At 38.9% G+C, this 24394-nt stretch overlaps 1 protein-coding gene across 5 annotated transcripts in view; it reads right to left on the bottom strand.

Moving 5' to 3' along the window:
• The window catches only part of LOC120537630 (nuclear receptor ROR-alpha A-like), a 292346-nt gene that overhangs the window by 38349 nt on the left and 229603 nt on the right, over positions 1-24394 (bottom strand). For all 5 annotated transcript variants that reach the window (XM_039766707.1, XM_039766717.1, XM_039766727.1 and 2 more), the window contains 2 exons: positions 12369-12454; positions 2372-2513 (listed from right to left, as the gene is read on the bottom strand). In XM_039766707.1, coding sequence (XP_039622641.1) covers positions 2372-2513; positions 12369-12454 — 228 coding nt within the window. The remainder of the gene's footprint in view (positions 1-2371; positions 2514-12368; positions 12455-24394) is intronic.

Here is a 24394-nt window from a genome sequence, read left to right as displayed (position 1 = left end):
GCTCCCACTTTAGTTCTGTATCATAAAAGAAATATGCAAAATGTGCAGAAGTCCATCATGTACGGGCCTCTTTACATGATAAACACCAATAACCTGCAGCCTTCTGTGTTTGTAGTACATTTGTAAAATCTCCTGCTAGGCTACCTCCACAGTTGCACCGAGTGGACTCCACCACTTTCTTTACTATATTTGTCCCTGTATCATGTACGTTTCAATTTAAGTTTGATTATTTTATTTATTATTTTGGTGATGTATTTATTTTTTGTTTGTAATTATAATTTTTCTTTAACTTCTTCTGAAGCACTTTGAGCTTTATTTCTTCTCACATTATTCGTGGCCTCACAGCTCTAAAACAGACTGTGAAAAAGTTGGAAAAGTCCAGGAAAAACTGAGAAGCCGTTCTTTTGAATGTGAAACTAGAAGTGATAAAGTATAAGTAAAGTGCTTTATTAAACATTATTTAATGATGAGTAATGCCTTATTAGGGTTGTTTTTGGTGACTAATGCTATTATTAAACTAGTTAGGTCAATTTTCATGTTGTTTAGTGTTATTTCAACAAAAATGGAGGTAATCTGGGGGAATACTTAAAAATGATTTTCATTTCAATTAAATGTAATTAAGTGTTCTTCTTCTTAAAGGGAACACCCGTACACCTCTGCTACTTGCCCCTACCCCACTGAATTAGGATAAAATCATAACGATATCTGTTCACCCTGATGTAACTGCTTCAAGTTACAATTACTTGGACTTCACTGATTGTAATTCAACTTTGTATCTAAAAAGAAGGTAGTCTGAATTATTTTAAGTCTGTAACAACTTTTTTTTGACAAACTGTATAAAACAAAGAGAATTCCTATATTTACTTGTACTTTTAGAACATCCACTGAGGTAGATTTATCATGGGAAGTTTTTCTATTACTTTAGTTACTTTTCTAGAAAGGTAACTTTACTTTTACTCAAGTGTGGCTGGCTGTTGGGAACAGCACGACCTCCAGCTTGTGGCTGACAGGCTTGTTTTAATCTTTCTGCCTTACAAACGCTTGGGTGTCTCTACGTGGTTGGCCGGCACCAGTCTAAAGTGAAATATCTTGTGCTTGATAGAAAGGTAACTCTGATCAAGTGAGAAGACACCAGACTAGAGGGTCTCGTTAAATGTGTTACTTGTGGGTGATGACGCAAGCATTTTGCTTGCAAACATTCATAAGAATGATAACAGCTAGCCATCTTCCACTTCTGCATGTAGTAATATTATAGGCCTGGAATGCAGGAAAATTCAGAAGAGGATTAGCAAATTTACTGCTTGTGAAATTACTAATACTGAAAGATCACATTTTTATAAAACATCATCTCTTAACCCTATTTGGGGATGAAAATAAGAGCTGCAATTTGTTTTTTAAATATTTTAACAATGTCATGTCAAGCTGAATACTGCTTTTAAAACAGAAGTTTTGGAAAGGGTACTGTTGAAACGTTGCTTTCTTACCACCGTTTGCAAGTATAAACTCGGTTCAAAGTGCTGATATTATCATTTTTGACCAAGTACTGTGCCACTCATCAGGCAAGTGACTGCAGATGCACATGCAGATTGTTACTTTACAGTGCACTACTAACCCTTCAAAAAAACAAACAAACACACTTTTTAGAAATGCTTTTACTAAGTGGTGAAATCTGAAACACTGCGTAGATTTTGTGCTAATGGTTTAAGTGGGTATTTGAGAGAACATCCCACCTTTAAACTTCAACAGTGTGGCCATGAGGTTGGGGTTTAGCCTTCTAAACAAGGACATTGCTTGTCTAGTTCCCTTTGCTTGTCATCTCTTCTAAAATAAAAAGGGCATGGCAAACAAGATATTAAAATTGCTTTTTATTTTTATATATGGTGCTACTTGGATTGAACAACACTACAGTATGTCCATTTTTTTTTTCAACCTACAATCTGCTCGGGATGACACAGTGGTGCAGTTGTTAAAGCTGCCATCTCGCAGCTTTGGGAAGCTGGATTGTCCATGTGACAGCTATTTAATAGCCCAGAATTTGGAAACAAAGTTTAAATCTGGCAATATTATTGAAAAATATAAGAATATATATATTTTTTTTTTTTCAGCAATTGAAATCAAAAATGAAAACCTAAATCTCAGCAAAACTTTATGAAGTAAAATTTATTTCTATGATACTAACTGCAAATGAACACTTTTTGCTAAAAACACAACACAAACTTGAACTGGGTCAGAAATCACTAAAAAGTACTTATAAACAATCCACAGAAAGACGCAGTCTCCTCTAGAGGATATTGTCTTTTAAACAACCTCTAACGAAGGATAAAAATAAAGTGCAGACTATTTTAATGTCCAAGAAAACCTTGTGACTCACCATCTCTGGACATGCCCAGGGCCACACATTTTTGGAGGCGGCAGTGCTGACACCGGTTTCGGCTGGTCCTGTCAATTTGGCAATTCTTTTGCCGGGAACAGGAGTAAGAGACGCTGCTTTGCTGACTTCGGCGGAAGAAACCCTAATGGACGAAGCAAAGAAAAGTGAACTACTGGCTTTAGATACGGTTTATCTTAACATATTGTGGCAATGAACTAGCTGGATTGGGACCCGAGTGCAGGAGATGACCCCTCAGCACCACACCGGGACAGTGTGAGTTTTGTTTTTTTGTTACAGTGGCTGCAGTGCCAATCCTGCTACCAACCCCCAAGTTTTCCCTGTAAGTTGGAGGACCTTCATGCAGATTAATGTCATACCCAAGACAAAGACATTGTAGGTTAAGGGCCCTGCTCAAGGGCGTTCAAACTGGCAGCCTTCCGATTGCTGACGCAGATCCCAAGCCTCAGAGCCACCACTCTACATATTTATAAAAGCCAAATCCTTCCATCCAGTTCTTTTACGACCCACTGATGTTCAAAATCTTCCATTATTTATATACGTAAACATATATATGTAAGTGAACGAACTATTTAGAGAAAAAAAAATCTCAATGGTAAAATACAAACAAGGTCATGATGTGCAAACTCCGGTGAAAAATAAATTCTGAGATATGGTCAGTTGACAATGGAGCAGAGAAAACAAAAAAAACAAAAAACAGCATTTCTAAAGAAAATATACCTTTGGAGAGAGCCTGCTATTGTCTGTAAGGGCAAAATCATAATTTTCCTAATTTAGGCCATTACAGCCATCATTTCTCACTACCCAAGCATCTATTCACATGCACATGCTTAAGAACAATTGGTGTTGTGACAATAACTGTTAATCCCAAAAGTTTCCAGTCGCTCTAATTCCACTGACTGAAGCAGTGACTTGAAAGAGGAGTCTGTGGTACAAACCGCCATAGCAGGATACCAAAGTAAAGAAATAGAATTCAAGTGGCTCAGTAAGACGGGAGCTCCCAGTGATTGCTAAGGTTTTAGCAAATAACTGACAGGCTAGTCACAATATGGAGAGCCTAACCAGTATGTTAAGTGGAGGAGGGAGTCTTCAACCTTAGTTTAAATGTAGGTAGACAACTGGCCCTGTGGCTAAACACTGAGCTAGCTTCCTTTACCTGTGCCATTTATCTCTGGAGTTTTTAGACAGGAGTCTTCCCTTTATGATAAATTCTCTTACATGTAAATGTTATTAATAATAATTTGTATTAGGTAAATAACAGCAATGTCATTTAAATCTGTGCATTTCAGCATGAGGAATTTTGAAGTTGGCTAAACTAAACTAGAAACTAAAACAGAAATAAAAAAGTAGTAGTTGTATTTTTATAATTCCTAGACATGGGTGTAATCCTTGCGGTGAAACAGTTACCTGAAACATGGAAAAATAAATGAAATGCATTAAACAGGATGTTAAAAAGCATTGCAATACTCAGTTCTGCTTAAAATAAACAAATGCACTAACCTCTCTGCATCCTGCTTATTAAATAACCCCCTGATCTTCCAACAGTGTGTTTCTTAGCAAAAATAAAGGTTTTACATAAAGCACGATAGATTAGCATCATATAGAAAACCAACATTGCATGTGGATTCAGCACAATTAATATAAATAAAATGCATTATTATTCTTATTATGGGTCTCCAACTTAAAAAGCGACTGTAGTTTGATATTTTCTATAGTGTTCCCATTAACTATAATATTTTCTTTTATTCCATATGTAAAGACAAGTAGTTATTTTTAATGATTTTTTTCAGTTACTGAAGTAATTAAAGAAGCAATATGATAAATGTCATTAGGCCTGAAAAAAAAGATGTAGCCAAGTGCCATCTGCTTAATTGAAAAATTCATTTTCAAACTGCATCTAGCTATGTAACGTGAAAGTACGTTAACTGCCTTAGTACTAAGCCATGAACAAACCCAAAGCCAACGCCAGAATGTAACAATGGAATACTAACATCACTGAAATTAAATTAGTTAATATAAACTATACCATGCAAGAACGGAGGTCAAGGAACCAACATACTGTATTATACTGTACAATAGTGTGGTCAATGACGTCAAAAACCTCACGTCCTGTAAATATAATAGCATAACAGCTTTGTCATTTCTTTGATCAGAAGACATACAGTAAGAATGCCAGTGGCATACGTAGAAGAAGAACTGGCCACACCACTCACTGAGAGTGGTGGCTCACCGCAATTCAAAGGCCTATACATTCTTTGCAAAGCTCAGGGTCATCCGGTGAAATCTCACTAAATAATATGCACAAGTTAATCCTGTTAATTGAGAAATGTAGAAATACAGTATTTCTGCCACAGTTGTACGTTCTTAACTCTCCTTTGTTGTTTTCCTATTAATTCACCTTTTTCTGTGGAGTTTGCTCCGTCAATTGCACCCCAAATATCCCAATTAACAACGGACAATGTAGACATTTAGGCAGGCATCAAAGAATGAGGAAAGGCTTGATATCGGACATTTGTAAACTGGGTTTGCTAAAGTTTTACTGGAATGTAGAGAGCATTTATGAGTGTTACATGGAGATAATTTAGCTCTGAGATCTATAATCTGCCTTTCCTGGTTATTTAATCCATTATTTTTTAATGCCTACACTAGTGGGTGTGCCATGGAAGTAACTGAAGCCTTCTAGCAACTACTGTAGTGTCATTTGCATTGCTGTCTGCAGTCTGCTTCATTAATTATGAATTACAGAATACAAAATGTCTACATGCTGCTATTGGTACACGAAGCTATTGGGTTTAGGATAAACTGTAACAGCTCTAAACTTTAATTTCAAACGGCATTCTGATGCAGAATACTGGATTCATTAGGTATTTGTATAAGTGTCTTCCTCCCAACCAACACATTAAATGTTCATCTGGTAAGTGTATAAACAACAATTAAATAAATCCATGGGAATAAGTTAAACAAGGCTATTTTTTGTTAATCTATAATTTATATTGTAAGTGCTGTCTTCCCCATCCAGACACGTACACACGGACATCTCTAAAGATCTCTGAATGCCAATGCCGTGTGGGTGCTTTTTGCTTTTACTGGGCTGGGTAATCCATAGAAAATGTGCATGCAGTGCTCCCAACCTACTTGACCATAAAAATTAATGAAGGTTCACATCATAGGCGTGAGAGAAAAAGCAACTAACTCTTCTTTGCCATTATAAAGAGTATTCCTCGGAACAAGGAACATTCTGAGGATTTCCACAATATAATCAGAGTGAACTCTGGAATTCTTTTACCTTTGTAATCCCCAACTCAAGTCGGTTAGTCATTTAGCACCCCCACTTTTTCTCACCAAAAAGGTGCCATCTGAGTACTCACAAGTGATGACATGGGACTGTAAAAATGAACTTCACATAATTTCAGGTAGATAAAACAAAGCACAGTAAACTAACATTAGGCCTCAAACATCAAACTTCTGTAACACAAGCTCAGCAGTGGGGTCATCCTGATTCTCCTCTCATTCTTCTTGGTCAAGTCCCATCTCACTCTCGTATACTGACACACTGTGGATATCTCTGTTAATGAAGCACCACCTGCTGGTGGCTGATGGTAGATTCAGAAATTGTAATGTATTTAGCTGGACATAGTAAATTGTCAATTTTAACACTAAACAATTAAGCTGATTATTTCCATTTACAAATTTTGGTGTGACTAGCTAGCTAACTGCATACTTGTTCGATATGCACTGTGCAGGACATGTTCCTAGGCTTTTAATGGCACACGATGCCTTATAATATAGCAGATTTAACAGGGAAGCATTCAGGAAACCAGATGCACCCCCACCGGCACTCCTGAGTGAACACTAAAATGAACAACTGCACTTTGGTCAGCTCTGTAATTCACCTGAAAACAAAGGTATGAACCAGAGTTTAGCCGACATGTCTGCAGAGATGCCTTCAGACAAAACAGTACCCGACTTGTAACCTCAAACTGGAATCTGCCTCACACTGATGGCCAAAATAAGGCACCTATAAGCAACTACTGGTTTTGTAACTAGAAACCATCAGCAAAGGTTACATTTTCCTTTAAAATCTGGTGCATGCATCATATCTTTCTTTTCAAAATAGTATGCCAGACCACTCTGTGGAACAAAAAGCTCACAAACATTTTTTAGCATGGTAGCCTTGGAGCTGGACACACTGAACTAGCTCCATGATCCATTCCTCCAAGCCAGTGACAGAGCTCAGGCTGAGACGAAGCCTTACATCAAGAAGGGAGATTCAGCACCTAAACTCTTGTGCTAGGAAGAATAACGCTTTTCTCTGTAAAGTTGCAGAGGACACGCCAAAGTGCCCAACAGAGAGCTGAGAAAAGCAAAACTGGACCACAGACACAAGACAACATGGCAGCACAAATGGAATTCTCCATTTGAATCTGGACCAGTGACAGACAGCACAACACACTGTCGGACATCGTCCTTAAAGGCTTGGTGCTGTAAAACTGTTATCTGTGCCAAGGTAAATTATAACTCCAAATACCCAGTAAACAGCAAGCTAAAAGACTTCCCTACTTGTGTTTGAATGTTACTGTGTAATAACCCAGGACTGTATCATGTAAACTTACAGTTCTTACAAGCTTTGAACTATACTGGAGACTAAAGCCTTGAAGTGCAATGGATTAGTTGTCTCCCACCCAAGTCTGTACATCAGAGCAAGGGTGTGCCAACTGTGATGTCATGCTAAAAAGTGAAACACCAAATAAAAAAGACTGTAAAACTAAAAGGATCTACAAAGACCTGTAAACAAACTAAGACTAGCCCTCCATCTCATCTTATGTGTGTCTATAAGAAGTTATCTATCACATGTCTATAATTCTTCTAGTAATCAGTACATTCAAGTCCTCTGGTTCTTAAAGCTACCATGATAGACATCTAATGGCCAGAAACCTCACCTGAATCTTTCAAAAAATGTTTCATATACTTCATAAAAATGTGGCAACAATTTAAACCTTCTGAATGTAACGTTGCTAAGGACAAAAAGAAAAATAAAAAAAATATATAAAAAAAAAGAAAAAAAAGAAAAAGAAAAGTTTGTACGACTGCAGTAAGAGTTTAGTAGGAGATCCTGTCAACTTGTATGGGAAAATGTTTACTTGTCATGTCTGAATGTGAAAGGAGAACACCAAGATATGGCAGACTGAAAGTCAAATAGTGTAATGTATTAATATAAATACAGATGACAGTATAAATGAATATAAAACACACCCTTCATTACAAAGTATTTTGGAACTTCTCAGGATGTCTGTCCTTCTACTCTCCTCGATTTACAGCATCACAGCCTAGTCAACGAAATGAGAGTTTGCAGTGCTGTTAGTGTTTGTCTTTGCTTTAAAATGTACTTCATGTTTGCTTGCTAATTTTGGGGAAGGTATCTGCTATATGAATATTAATAAATGATGATGAATTATTTACAGATTATTACAGAATATACATTGTTCATTTGTACAAAAGGGAGACTGCCAGTGACATTATATGTTCTAGCCTCAGGAACTCAGAAAGGGAAGAGAATACTCGTGACTAACAATAACTGTGTGTGACACTCCTGTGCCTTTACAGGGCTTTGTTCGACCGAAAATTACAAGATGAACAAGACCCTCTGCACAAAGTGAGTACATTAGTAGAATGTTCCTAGATGTGATGTGTGAATACACGATGACAGCCTGAAAAATGTCACATAGTGAATTCCGGAGTTGCACAAAACTGACTGGAGGCATTCACATTTTGCAATTTAATTTCAAACAACAGCAAATAAACAACATTTCATTTTATAAAGACTTCTACAGCAAATGCTATCTCAAGACATTTTGCAAGCACAGATAGACTACATGACTGTTTACATGTGTTTTTTTTTAATAGATGGAACACAGCAAGATTAAATGATTTGCTCAGGGTCACACAAGTGGATCGGAAGTAGGAGCTAAACCTGAAACGTTGTGGTTTGCATTTATTTCCTCATCCACTATGTTACAGAATGTGCGATACAAATTTGAAAGTATTTTAACATTTTAATATGAAGGTCACTGACCTTGTGTCTTGGACACTCGGGTGAAGAGAGAGGCTGAGCTGTCAACTGATCACCACCTGGTGGTAAGTTGGATCAGATGGCAGGAGAGGCTGCCGGACAGACCAGGCAGACCCAAACGAATAATGAGGGTCTGCTGGGAACGTCTGGCGGAGGAACCGGTCAGAAAGATCTTTAACTGCCACCTCCGGCAGAACTTCAGCCTCATTTCGAGGGAGGCGAAGGACATTGAGTCTGAATGGGCAATGTTCCGAGCCTCCATTGTCGAAGCAGCAGAATGGAGCTGTGGCCACAAGGTTGTCGGTGCCTCTCGTGGTGGCAATCCACGATCCCGGTGGTAGACACCTAAGGTTCGAGAGGCCGTCAAGCTGAAGACAGAGTCCTATTGGGTCTGGTTGACCAGTGGGACTCCAGAGGCAGCTGAGGGGTACTGGCGGGACAAGTGTGTGGTGGCATCGGCTGTTGCAGAGGCAAAAACTCGGGCATGGGAGGAGTTTGGGGAAGCCATGGAAAACTACTTTCGGTCAGCACCGAGAAGGTTCTGGCAAACCGTCAGGCGCCTCAGGCGGGGAAAGTGGTGCTCCACCAACACTGTGTATAGTGGAGATGGGGCTCTGCTGGCTTCAACTGTTGACGTTATTGAGTTATTGACCGGTGAAATACTTTGAGGATCTTCTGAATCCCACCAGCATGTCTTCCTTAGAGGAAGCAGAGCTGGAGGACTCCTTGGTTGTTTTGGGTTGTGGTGGTTGACTGTCCATAACAGGGGCTGAGGTCGCTGAGGTAGTTAAAAAGCTCCGACGTGGCGTGGCTCCTGGAGTGGACGAGGTTCACCCTGGGTTCCTCAAGGCTGTGGATGTTGTGGGGCTATCCTGGTTGACACATCTCTGCAACATCGCATGGACATCGGGGGCATGGCCTCTGGATTGGCAAACCGAAGTGGTGGTTCCCCTTTTTAAGAAGGGTGACCGGAGGATGTGCTCCAAATACAGTATAGGGGGATCACACTCCTCAGCCTCCCCAGTAAGGTCTATACAGGGGTGCTGGAAAAGAGAATTCGGTCGATGGTCGAATCTCGGATTCAAGAGGAACAATGCGGATTCCGTCCCGGCCGTGGAACACTGGACCAGCTCTACACTCTGGCCAGGATCCTGGAGGGGGCATGGGAGTTTGCCCAACCAGTCCACATGTGTTTTGTGGATTTGGAGAAGGCATTCGACTGTGTCCCTCGAAGCATTCTATGGGGTGTGCTCCAAGAGTACGGGGTACAAGGCTCGTTGTTACAAGCCATCCAGTCCCTGTACAGGAGGAGCAGGAGCTTGGTCCGCATTGCCGGTAATAAGTCGGATTCATTTCCTGTTGAGGTTGGACTCCGCCAGTGCTGTCCTTTGTCACCGATTCTGTTCATAAGTTATATGGACATAATTTCTAGGCGCAGCCAAGGAGGGGAGGGAGTATTGTTCGGTGACCTCAGAATCTTGTCTCTGCTATTTGCGGATGACGTGGTTCTGTTGGCTTCATTGGACAGTGACCTCCAGCTCTTACTGGAGCGGTTCACAGCCGAGTGCAAAGCAGTGGGGATGAGAGTCAGCACCTGTAAATCCAAGGCCATGTTTCTCAGCCGGGTTGGGAGCACAGTACTGCCTCAAATGGAGGAGTTCAAGTATCTCAGGGTCTTCTTGTTCACGAGTGAGGGAAGAATGGAGTGGGAGGTTGACAGACGGATCAGTGCAACATCTGCAGTAATGCGGGCTTTGCAACGGTCCGTCGTGGTGAAGACAGAGCTGAGCCAAAAGGCGAGGCTGTCGATTTACCAGTCGATCTACGTTCCTACCCTCACCTATAGCCACAAGCTTTGGGTAGTGACCGAAAGAGCAAGATCGAGCATACAAGCGGCCGAAATGAGTTTTCTCCGCAGGGTGGCTGTACTTTCCCTTAGAGATAGGGTGAGGATTTCAGTTATCCGGGAGAGACTTGGAATAGAGTCGCTGCTCCTCCGCATTGAGAGGAGTCAGTTGAGGTGGTTCGGGCATCTGGTTAGGATGCCCCCTGGACAGCTCCCTGGGGGGGGGTGTTCCGGGCATGCCCCACTGGGAGAAGGCCACGGGGCAGACCCAGGACACGCTGGAGGGATTATATCTCCCAGTTGGCCCTGGAACGCCTCGGGGTCCTCCAAGAGGAGCTGGAGGAGGTGACCGGGGAAGGGGATGTCTGGGCTTCCCTGCTTAGGCTGTTGCCCCCATGACCCGATCTTGGATAAGCAGTGCATAATGGATAGATGGATGGATGGATGGTGACAGACCTGCTCTATACACATTCTGTTAATCAAACCAAATTAACTTGTGTCTGTCCCAGAGATCCTTGCAGCTGACCTGTCTGAATTCATCTGCTTCTTGTAAGGTTACCTTCACAAAATCAGTTACAGCACAAATGTCATCCAACTGATCAATCTAAAACAAATTGTGTGATTGTACTTACTCTGTATTGCATATTATGTGAGAGCAGGCCTGGGGACAGCATTTGCCACCATGTGTTTGGTGGCCTGTGCTGCCCTACCGGGATCAACCAGAAGTAGCAATGTGGGCTCAACTTCCACAAGTAATGCACTCATCTGGATGGCTACAGCTTTTCACAACACCCAAGACATATACCCAAAATAAGTGACAATCATTTTTAATACTAGGGGGCTTCACCCCCTGGTCGCTTCGCTCGCCAACCCCCGTGTTTGGTTTTCCGAATACACACTTGTAAATTTTTTTTTCTTTGAATTGTTGCTATTTCATTAGTTTCACTTTTATTTCAGGACTTTTGTAAAAACAATATTTGGAATCTTTTGTGTCCCAATATGCTGAATCTTTTAAATGAGGTCTGTGTTTAATGACTTTGTACCATAATTCAGGATAGGTTTCTCTGTTTGGAATTTCAGCACAGACAAAACGATCCACATTATCAGCAGTTAATAATTTTTTTGCAAAGTAACCAATAAATGCATGTGAGTTAAACCTCGTTTTTGAAATATTCTGACTTAAACTAATTTCCTTTTGTTTGCGATCTGTACTATCTTTTTTTTGATACTGTAGCAACTGACATAATAAAGTGTCACAAAAGTTCTACTTTAAAATTTGCCGACTGCGTAACCCCAAACACAACTTTCTAGCACCCTCTCCAACCCCTCCCTCCACGGGTCTTGCCTCCCCCCCTTGTCGCATCAATCAGCACCCAGCTATCAGTCTTCCGTGCTGCAATCTGCCCTCCCTCGATCGGACCTAACAGTCACTTAAAACAAAAAAGGCTTCAGCTTGGCTGGGACGCTACAATACTTTCGACTGTTACTGTTTTCATATTTTGTACCTTTCTCTGCATACAGTATGTATCGTGCCTTGGGTCTCTTTTCCCTGCGCTGCTCTTTCTTCTTTGCTGAGAGCACAGGATCTGGGTGTGCCACGTGACTTTACATGAATGAATGTTTTGCTGGCTGTCCTTGCTCTTATTTGATAAGAAGGGTGTGTCTTGCAAGAATCTGATGTTCCACGTCCCCACGAGACTGCCCTGGGACAATCTCTTGGCACCAAGTCTCATGTTTACGGTCCCCGCGAGACGCTCCGTGGCCAGTCTTTTTTGTCTCGCGGGTCTTTTCGATGTCTTTCGAGAACTTCCAAGAAGATCACGTATCGTCACCTTGCTTTTCCATTCCGGGATTTTTTTTATTTATAGAGAGATATCTTCCTAAGGCCTGTTCAGTAATAGTTGTTTTTATTTAGATTATACACAAATAGTACAAGTGATAGGGAATGAAAAGTCACATGTTTATTATTTGTCAACCAAATCCTGTGAAACAGACAGCACATTTTTATTTACAGCTGGTGCCAAAAAGAGGCAAACTAGTGGCAGATAAACAGAGTCACTCACCTTGCAGCCTTCACATGTGATCACGCCATAGTGCACTCCTGAAGACTTGTCGCCGCAGATTTTACAAGGGATCACCTCAATTTGTGCTGCAAACACAAAAATGCAAGTTAAAAGAGGCAACTGTTGCTAGTCACTGTTCACTTCAAAAATCTCTACTAGTACATTATAAGTGCGGGTTTAAATAGCTTCATCAGAAAAACAAATGCAACATTTTTTGAACAGCTACTAACATTGGCAACAAGTCAGGTTAGGTTGAGAAGTTGTAAAATGTGTTTTAATGGTACAGAAATCTTCTCCTCAAAAGGTGCTTCATTTTTAAAAATAAATAAAATTAAAAATGTAGAAATAAAACCACACATCACTTTCTAAAGCTGCAGTTTCACATATAACTCAAATTGAGAAGTCCATTACTGTATTTCAATTCTCCACAATACTGACAGCCTTAGAGATGGAAGCAAACAAGTAAACTGTAAATGCAAGATATGACCAGAAGATGGAGCTGTGCCGTTAGAGCTGAACTACAGGATGACATTCTTTGAGGCAGGTTTGGCTGTACATTGCTAGGATGTTACATCACACTCTGTAGTAATATATTAGTTTATATTAAGAAAAATGGAGGGTAAGGTGGAGAAAACCTGGGATGTGCTGCCATGCCACTGCAAACACAGCCACGCTTACTCATCAACCTACTCTGTATGTCTTTTGAATGTGGGAGAAAAAAACAATGCGGACAAGAGGACAATGCGCAAGCTTCTCCCCTAGGATGGTACCTGTACTGTATTTTCTATACTGGGACAAGCTAGTTGAAACCTCCTGGCTACAGCATGTTGGTTTCTGCATCAGTGTTGTGTAACACACTTAAGAGATAATCTGCTGAGCTCCACAAATAGATGGTAATCTGATTTTCTACTGGAGAGAGTGAAAGAGAGCAGGTGGGATGAATGAAAAATACTGATTGACAAATGTAATAGGAAAAGCACAAGATGTGGCCTAAATCTTTAGGACAAACAATTTCAATTAGTAATTCAACAGCTAAACAAAGAAAGCAATGGTTGCATTTTCAGTTTCTAAAATATGGTTTTAAAAAAGATCTACCTGAGCAAAATAAGTACTTCAAATATGAATTTGGTATAATGCGTTGACTACAGTCTGCATAAAAATCAGGAAAAATAGAAAAACCAAAACATTTATGGTGCTGAGGACCTGTCATAAACTCCAATGTTCAGACACACATGATTTGAACATTTTAAGTTGAAATACATTAATATAGCAGGTTGGATAATGGATGGATGGATGGATGGGATGGACATTAAAACAACTTGGCATAATGTTAATATGTAAATGTGACTTCTTATAAAGTAATTTATAAATAAATTAACAAAAAATTCAAAAAGCGGCTCTATTACCCGGGCTTCACCGATGACATTTCACAAGACAATGGGCATCAGTTACAGCACGGTCAGTTAATCGGGTGTATCAGAAGTGCTACATAACTAACAAAGTGCTTTTCTACAGACATATTTGTAGATTTACAGGCTGGTGGCAGGCAGTGTGGTGTGGTTGTTAAGGCTGTGGACAGGGGATGGCAAACTCTGAGGTTCAAGTTGTGTTACTGACACATCATGAGCAAGTCACTTCATCTGCCTGTTCTACAATAAAAAAAAAACAAAAGAAAACAAATCTAACCAGTTTCATCTCATATGTTGTAAGTTGTTTTGGATAATCCGCATTAGTAAAACATTCCTGCACTTGATCAATTCTCGATTTAGTGACTCCGTTTTGGCGATGGTCATTGCAAAGCACGGTTTTTCAGGACAATATATTCTTTTGAATTGAAATGGGTAATCAGTGGGAACAGCGCAAAATCTAAGTAGACATCATCCTCATTATTATTAGATGTCTACAACTTCCTTTGTTTCTGTGTCATTTTGTGTTTTTCGTCAGTTGTAGTAGTTCCCATGTAAAACCTGAAGATGCGAACGTGTATACAAAGCAGTGCTTTAAGTAAATATATACAAGTGCTGATACCTCATGGGTGGCACTCATGTATCATCCTGAAAACTGAGGAGAATTTCCTCATTAGAAATTCAATCACCACTATTTAAGACTGATGTTTCTCAGCTGCAGTTTGTGCTTCTCCCTTAGCGTTTTAAGTGCTATGATTGAAAAGTGGTTCAATTTTCAGCGCTGTGACAGGGGCTGGAGGTCGACAGAGCAAAATGGGTAACCTAGATGAGTGGCAGCAGTCAAGAGCAAAATCAGCGCTTGACAACCTCTGAACTTTACATCTTCTATGCGTTTTGCCAAACTTTCACTTTTCATTTTACGCCGTAATCACGGCTCTTTTTCATTTCCTGGCCATCTCCCCTCCTTCAGTAGTCCATCCACCATATCTGTGCTCTTTACCTGGTATCTCAATCACTTTTACTCTGTCCTTCATTTGCCTAAAGCATATTCTCAGCACAGTGAAGTGCACATAAGATATTAATAAATATTGACAAATAAAAAATAATTTTCTTTTTTCTCTAACATCACCACATTTCAGTCAAATCCTTCAAAGCATTTTTGAGATGTTGGTGTATTTCGTTTTTCTATTGTAAATACGGACAAATCAAAATCTCCTTTCTTAGCATATACCTAGTGCCCTAAACGTACCACCCTGCCAAATTAACTAAATGGGAAAGAGTGTTTTTGTTGATGCATGAGAGAGTCAGTGAGTTTGTCATCTTTGCATTACATATATATATATAGTACTAGGGTGTTGTACCGTGTTAGCCATTATGAATGTAGTGAGATGTCAAGCAAAATGGCACCTTTTATTGGCTAACTAAAAAGATCACAATATGCAAGCTTTCGAGGCAACTCAGGCCCCTTCTTCAGGCAAGATGTAATCAAAGGTTGCATATTGTAATCTTTTTAGTTAGCCAATAAAAGGTGCCATTTTGCTTGACTTTTCTCTACACTACATATATATAAATGGAAACTGGAGAATTTAGAAATTTGATGAAATGTTCATTGTATAATAATATTTATCAAACTAAACCCAGATAAAACTGCAATACTAAGGTTCTTTTCTAGGTAAACGCAAGGGGGCTTTCTGTCTATGCCCTGCTTTTGTAAATTATCACACAGCTAGACGCATCATCTAGGCAAGACTAAAAAACAGTGTCCTGCGTTTGAATCCTGCCACAGAATTTGCATTGATATCCTTCCTTCAAGTACTCAAACCTCCTCTCAAGTTCAATGAAATTCTGAAAAGCAAATAGAAAAAAGTCAATTGTGCGACTATCTATGATTTATCATGAACTACAGCAGGGCACAAACAAGTTTGAAAGGACAGAAAACACAGAGAACATCAAAAGGAATAATAGAAAGAGCTGCCGCTTGTGTCGAGTGTCTCTTAGGAAATGCCATGTTGATATCTGCAGGAACAGACTGTTCATTTGCACAGCACTATTGTATGATAAAGGCTGTGTCTTAAAAAGTGGGAAGACGAAGCACGTGAAAATAATTATTTTCCTGTGGCTTAGAAAGTTTTAGTACAGTGTACAATTTGTGGCACTTACAAAATATGAATTAATAAGGACAAAATACTCCTTTACCCCGGATAGCTCAGAGAAGTGTTAAAAGACTTCTGAAGCCTTTAGAATTTATGCTCTATCACATTATTTGTAATTTTCCACAGACAGCTTTTTATGCTAACTGTTGCCTTTATAGTCACATGGCGGCTACAGTACATTCCTGAACTGCTCTGGTGGTCAGTTCATCTGAAGGCCTACAGGGAATTCAATGGGTGTGATCTTCATTTTGATTTGCACTGTCAAAGATGAAGACTGAATTACAGCATTGGGACAAAACCAAAAATCAACTGGTATAACTGGTAAGATTAGCTATCAAATACTGTATTCCTTGACAGGCTTACGTAAAAGTCGCTGTTCAGTCATTTTTGAATAGCGAACATGAGAAAGTCTGTGACTGATGGAATAGTTAGCTTATGAGTAAATAATCTTTTATTGATTGTATGTAAAAATGTGACCTGAGCGCACAGGAGAGGCTCTTCTCATAAAGTGACATTACAGGCAGGTAACATCTTTTGTCTGGCACACTTGGTTTTTCTCAGATTTGCCCTGCCTCACCATTGCTGCAAGTCTCTCTCAAAAATGAAATTATCCATTCAAAAGTGCCTCGTGAGAACTGTGCAATGAAGAACTATATGCACGGTAAAGAAATAACTATTTGCAGAAACCTGCATAACACAAGGAGACTATATGTTTTAGTTTTCAGAACTTTATTACGAATACATCAATTGCTGGAATGTTTCATTTAAAATGTTTGTAAAATACAGAGTTATTATGAATAGCCCCAACTGTAGAAGAATGAATGCACTTCTATATACCCAAGTGATGAACATTGTTTTATTATGTAGGTAAAAAATAATTAAGCAAGCAATTTGATTCAAAACAAAGACGCTCGGGTTCTCTGGGACCAAAGCCGACTACCCCAGTCTAGCAGAAATGGCAAATTTGCTGAAGGCAGAGAATCCGAATCAAGATGTGGTTGGCGGCACTTCTTTAGACCAAACCCGTCAAAATGTACAGAATCACATTCAGGGTTACTACTTGCTCACTATCTTAATCTAAGTTAATGCATTTAACCTAGACTCAAATCATGAGTGTACTTTCAGCTATTTTTAAAATATTATCTATGATTTATTATACCATACTTTTGTGGATATAGCGCCATGTACAGTCTTACTAGTCACTGAACTAGATTATCCTATTATATAATAAAATATCATGTATACTTTTGTAATGAAAAGATGGTGTTCATATCAAGCAAAGACTCACATTAATTGATATTCAATCGATATTAAAAGTGGAGTTTTAAAAACAGAAGACATCTAGTTTAATGACTTCACTTTTGATCAGACTGAGACTGCCAGTTCTATAGCCAAACATTAAAAGAAGTTACTAGATCACTAAAAACTCTTTTACTTCTTATTTTGTTGCAGCAGTGACAAGATAAAGAAAAAAAAAAAAAGAGTATTGAAAGCACAACAACACTGTCAACGCATTCTCTCGTTGATCTTCCAGGCCTCAAGTAAGTGAAATGGACGCTCTTGTCTAATTGGGTTTTTTTTTTCAGTGAAAAAAGCTTACAAAATGTGATCTTTATCATTAGTTTTCTAAACATTGCACTATTTGGAACAATCTTTGATGCATTTCAGACTGGAAGATGTTTTTGAACAAAGAAAGATACAGTAAAAAAATTACAAAAACATACAGATATACTAAGCCTATGGTTATGCCACTGAAAAAAGGTCAGAGCCATTTTATTTAATGACTGCCCTTCAAGTACTGATCCACAGGAACCACAGAAGGTTAACGACTACAGGGGATGTTCTTAGAACAAGACCTCCAAGCCGAATTCAGAATGTCGCTCAGGTAGATTAATATTGCGTTCATGTGCTACAGAACAGAAAAGAAATACAAGTTTCCCAGTTGTAACTTTTTTGTGACTACCCTTCAAAGTGGGAGCTCCCAGTGTGCCAGTTTAAAGGAAAAATGCTACCTGAATGAGCCAAGATGTGACATTATGTTGACCTTTCAGTTCAATCAACAACCTAAAATAAGAAAAAATATCCTCGTCAACCAGAAATAGCATTTTTATGGCTGAACTGCAACACACTTTTAATGAGTTTATATTTTCTTTTTATTTTCAGAAAAAATGATGTTTATCTTCAATTGTTTTTATACAGTAGCAAATCAACAGCAACCAAAATGTGAATGGAAATCCACATGAAGCAACAAAGTGGGAAAGTGAGATAAATTAAGTTTGAAAGTTGGGAAAAAAATCCAATATTAAATGAATGAATCATAAGAAATTTATGATTGTGGGGTACCTGACCCCCTTAAGTTATCAGAGGTTTTTGACCCTGGAAGTTACATCCAGGATTGTCTGCAAGATAACTCTGGGGTGGGTAAAAAGGCCACTTCCTACTAGTTGCCCAATAGAGTCAGGACATGAGATGGACAAGTTCTGACTGGAAAGAGGAAGAAAGGAAAACATGTGAAAGAGAGCTATGAGGAGGTACATTAGGCACTCAAATATGGGACTGGAAAAGGCAGGGAAGCAGGTCAGGGATCCGCCTGGAGCATTAGGTCCAAAACCTGCACACATAGACCCAAAAAGACACATTGTTTGTGTATTTGTATTCTCTTTGTGGTCATCCCTGTCTTGTACTCCTTTTGTTTAATACCAACTCTATGAAAGACAATCAAAAACACTGTCAGCCATTTTGTGGCATTTGGCTGCACCCTAATTAAATAACAATGAAAATCGACCCATTTTTTATTTTTTTCTCCAGCCTTTGGAGTTTTTTTTTGTTTTTTCTGTCCACCCTGGCCATCGGACCTTACTCTTATTCTATGTTAATTAATGTTGACTTATGTTTATCTTTTATTGTGTCTTCTATTTCTCTATTCATTTTGTAAAGCACTTTGAGCTACATTTTTTTGTATGAATATGTGCTATATAAATAAATGTTGATTGATTGATTGACCCAGAGGATAAGACCAATGGTCCATTCTTATGTTTCTCAGTATTCTGCTTGTCTACCAAATGTAGCGTCACCAATGACAGCTGACTTCTGGTTAAATCTTTTTTAATGTAGGTCCCAGGGTGGCAGGTATTGGGGACAGAGATGTGGGGCCAGAAGTCACATTGCTGTTTGTCCCAAACGTCGTCCTCTGCTCTGAGGAAAAACAAAGGTTGCTAATTAAGGATGGTGTGACACGTTTTAAAGTCAAGCAGCCACGCCTTTTATTATAAAACCTTGTCCTTTTACAAGCTTTACTCTAATGCAATTTGATAAATTCATTTTAAAGAAATGCAGGTGTGGACAGCATCCCATTGCCTAAGTTCTGAAGAGTAAAAACAGATCATAGCTAAGGCAGCAGAATCTACGGCACACATGTACTTGTCCCTCTTCACACTTCTCAGTATACAGTACAAAAATGTATAAGGAAATATGGCCAGTGTCTCTTATTCACTGTGCATAACATCCTGAGTGGCATTTAGAAGCGCTGTAGGCATAATAAGTTGCAATTTAAAAACATGTGACTCAAGGCTCAGGAAATAATGTTTCTGCTTCTCTCCTTGTGGAGAACTAACAAAACTAACACTGAAAGGGTTTCTTTCACTGATGAGTGATAGCAGCAGCAGCTAACTTAAAAGTTTAAATTTCAAAACTTGATTGATCTTCTCTTATATGGGTTTTATTTCATCTTTTACAGCATGTAACTGTAAAAAATTATAATTAATATGGACTTCCAACACTATCCAGAGAAATTACTATACAAACATCAGTTAATGGAGTAAGACCCATATTATCATTAAGGGATGGCTTCATTTTATTGTGAAACCTAAAGGCTCACCCTAGCCTAACTGCAATATAACTTTTAATACATTTTTATTATGTTGACAAAAGGACATTACCATTACTGAATTTAAACCTCAGTTTGTTTCCTTTCTGTACCAGTAAAAATCATACTGCTGCTCTTTGAGTGAATTTCAAAAGCAAAGGTGTAGGCAACAAATGGTCAGCTTTTTGTTGCTTTATGTGATAATGGGACGATATCTTTCTTTATTGTTTCTAAATTATTTCCTATTCTAAAGAGGCACTGCTTTCATTTTTGTGTTATACTTTTGCCTGATGGCTGTGTTAAGTTTTGTAGAATGTCCGAATATGGAAGTCATTGAAGAACTGACATCTGTTTTCTCAAGCCCACCTTACTGGGGTATGGGAATTTCCACTTGGGATTAATAAAGTATCTATCTATCTATCTATCTATCTATCTATCTACTTTGGATAATAAAGCCCCTCTCAATCACATCGTAAATGTTCTGGTATAAGTTAATGTGCAGGCAGCACGGTGGCGCAGTGGTAGCACTGCCGCCTCGCAGTTAGGAGACCTGGGTTCGCGTCCCGGGTCCTCCCTGCGTGGAGTTTGCATGTTCTCCCTGTGTCTGCATGGGTTTCCTCCCACCGTCCAAAGCCATGCAGGTTAGGTGCATTGGCGATCCTAAATTGTCCCTAGTGTGTGGGCTGGCGCCCTGCCCGGGGTTTGTTTCCTGCCTTGCGCCCTGTGTTGGCTGGGATTGGCTCCAGCAGACCCCCGTGACCCTGTGTTAGGATATAGCAGGTTGGACAATGGATGGATGGAAGTTAATGTGCCAAACTCCAGAACATAAAACGTTAGGAATAGCAGGTAAGCTATAATGCAACAGTGTATTAGTAGATATTTAATATAAAAAATATTTATTTTTATAGTTCTGCTTGCTTTACTATATTATAGAAATACCAAATGACACAGATGATATTTTATGGGAAAATTCTGCTCCAGACTTCCCTGATTCAAAAGGCCATTCAGACAAGTCTGTTAACAGTGAACCTGTCAAAATAGAGGGGATTTAAAATAAAATTAGAATGAACTGAACATTTTGGTTTATTGTTTAACAAGTATATTAAAATGTAGACATTTTCTGTGCCATTTTCTTTCAAATGCATTTTCTTAAATCAAATGTGAATACTGAAATCAAAGCCATCTTAGACTTCTAGGAGTACAGTATTTACGATGCACAAAGTAAAGATCTTACGGAATCTTTATAAATATTAAAGCATGTTAGCAAAGTGTAAGAAAAGTGAAAATCCAGGATAAGTAAACCAACAGACAGCAAGCATGATAAGCAAGGGAGTAGATCTACATTTCTCTCTAAGTACAGATTTGTGTATATATATATATATATATATATATATATATATTTTTTTTTTTGTGCATATAAAACATCTCAGAAATGCATAAGGGAAGCAATGTGCAGAGCTGGACGTATTGCACCTTTTCATTTGATGACAGGGCTAGTGATGGGGTTTCTTCTTACACATTTTGAAGCGACAATGTCAGTGGGAGGAAGATAAAAGAGACATCACTCATTGACATGATTAGATCAAGATCAAAGGTTTGGATATTCATTTTTTATTACATAATTGAATTTTATAGTTGGAAAATAAATATGCAGTAGTGTAGTCATACAGCTTAAAACAGCCATACATGTGTGCCAAAAAATGTAATGGGCACTAAATAATAAAATCTGACATTCTGACAATTTTGTTCACTTCATGTGAAGCAAATTAATTTAATAGTACCACCTTTTACATACGCGAAGTATCCCAAAAAATGTACTGGTATATTAACCTTTATGAGCACGTGAGAATAAAGCTGCAGTAAAAACACTTGGAAAAAAAAAAGTAATTCCTGCAACTTCCCAAGACCAAAACATGGCAGAATTCCAGGGTCTGCCAATGTGTGAACATAACATAGTGCTGGGTCAACTGTGTAAAATGTACTGATGACTTCATGTTTGATGTACTGTACAGGATACAAGTGAAGCAAACTAAGAGACATGGCTGAGGATGTACATGGATAAATCTACAATTACTTAACCAGTTTTCAGAATGGATTAGCTGCCTGAAAAGTGTTGGGTAATTGGACATGGTGTATTCTGGAATAAGCACTTGTTCTCCATTATAACAAAGAAGAAACTCTTAAGTTGTGATACTGTATAAGCAGCAGGCAGTTTACATCAATTTTCTGTTCATAGCTTTTTAAAATTTTTTGTTATGAATGAGTCTTTGAAATTTGGGTACACTGTGACTGCAAAAACCACCCTGTTAACTTGTGAATATTCAGCTCCTACTAAATTCCTGTGAAGTTGAGAATTGCACAAGTGAGGCCACGAGAATGACATAAACCACTTCCATGTCTACAACACCAGTGTAGGTAATAGGGCTGCAACAGCTAATTGTCATGGAATATAACGGCTGATGAGCTGTATTATCAGTTAGTTGCTTTGTTATGTATTAAGTACATCATTTTATTGTTCAGGAGATATGGCAGAGATGAAGGGCATAAATATGTTTTGGAGCAAATAACTTGTATGTTTGGAGGTATTTCAGCTTCACGTCTAGTAAGAAATCAGTGTTTTGCAAGATCTATAAAAATAACTTCACTCAGTATGGGAGCAAAACTGTGATATGGAAGTTCCTGAATAGGAGACACGTCTATTTAGTGGGGATCTCCCTCTCACTCTCGCAGCTCTAAGAGTAAAAAGAATGTTCTCTTTTGTAGTGTATTCCATTTGATGGCAGCACCGAGTGGTATCGGATGCACTCCTGTAAGGAAAAGACAGGCTGCATTTTTTAAATCCTTGATTAATCGAAATCATAATTGACCAACTAAGGGAATAGCAAAATAGTTCTTAGTTGCAGCCCAGTAGGTAGACAAATGGCCACTCGAGTATTTATGCAAAGACAATAAGTTAGTTCACGGTTCCACAGTCAGAATGAGATCCACATTGTACTTCCTAGACACAAAACTTAATAATCGTCTCTAACCTAGTATAGCAACAAACAATCTCATGGAAAGGCCGTGAAATGTAATTGCTCAGTAACTGGAATACATCAATTTGCCTCCATTTAAAAAAATGTATATCACCACTGGAATTGTCAGTCTGAATGTACTGTCCCTGCCTGACAGCCAAACGGTTCGTACATAAATAGTGTTTTCAGGGTTTGTGGCTGGATCACAATCATTATTTACGCTTGCCTGCCATTGCTGAGCACCGCTGTAAGCTCAACCACAGTTGCAGACATGATTGCATCAACGCTGCCCAATATTTCAGCACCTGCTCTCTCTGTAAAGATTTTAGAAGTTTTTCAAGTGTTTTTGAACCTCTCTTCAATATCCTCAGTCAAAATAAATATAGTTTCACTGTTCCTAAGGCCTACTTGGATAACATTGTGCCTGGCACTTTTTCTCTGCTGTACTACTCCGACAGAAGACCCTTAGATTCCAAACCCAGTGCAGCTGCTGCATTGTTGGTTAGCCCCAACATTTCCGGAAGGCCTCTTTTGTGACAGTATCTGTTACTGTTGACATCCAACACCAGGTACCTGGGTGACAGGCATCAGCCATGTTTCAGCCGCAGCTCTTTGAGGTCCCATTCATTAATGAGATCATAAACTGTGTCCACTCAGATTTCTTATTCTAAGCCACCCCTAAGATTCAGAAGAAGCTCTTCTAAAAATCAGCATTACACCCAGCTTAAAAAGAGATATCCAAGTGTTTCCAGGATACTCTCACTAGTCACAGAATCTTTTCTTTTTTCAAGTGGTACTGTCAATGACTCTGACCATGGCAGAGTTGTTTACGTACCCGAGTGATCCATGGCGGTATGCCCTGCGCTCTTTTTAGTTCTACTCTTGTCAAATTTGCTTTAGGTGAGAGCCCAGACAAACGGCAACGGACAAATGAACTAGGGACCAAACACAACCACGTCAGGGAAGTTAGGCCTTGGGGTTAATCTTTGCTAGTAAATGATAGTGATCTGATGGCGCAGGTCCAGTTTGTCTCATGATGATTAAAGCTACATTTAACTATCGTGTAATGTCAGCATTATGACACACATGAAAAGGACAGATTAGTTTGCATCCATTTATTTATTCATTTATTTCTGAACCTACAATGCAGCAAGCAATCCAGTATCAGTTAATTGATATTGATATTGTCAAATAAGCCGACAGTATGATTTTCAGTAAATTAATTAGTAATACAGAGGAACAAGTCACAGAACTGAAGCAGTGCTAAGGATATAAAAATGAATGTATCATACAAACAACAGATTACATGACAAACTATGACCAACATAGAATTTACCTGTGCTGGTCAAATAGGTATCACTGTTCAATATAAACTGGGACAAAATAAGCCAAAGTCGCTTCCACACAAACCTTTAAAAAAATAATTTCATGGAATCTTAGATTTTGAAATATTACTAAACGTCATGAGTGAGTTTATTTGCTCTACTGAAATTTTCTGGTAAAAAAAAAGTTTTCATTTTAAGTATTATACCATATCACAAACAGTTCTTATTTATTTGCAAACTATATTTTATCAAAATATGAGAAA

This window comes from Polypterus senegalus, chromosome 1 (assembly GCF_016835505.1).
Source record: "Polypterus senegalus isolate Bchr_013 chromosome 1, ASM1683550v1, whole genome shotgun sequence".
Taxonomy (NCBI): domain Eukaryota; kingdom Metazoa; phylum Chordata; class Cladistia; order Polypteriformes; family Polypteridae; genus Polypterus; species Polypterus senegalus.
This window is presented reverse-complemented; position numbering and strand designations above follow the sequence as displayed.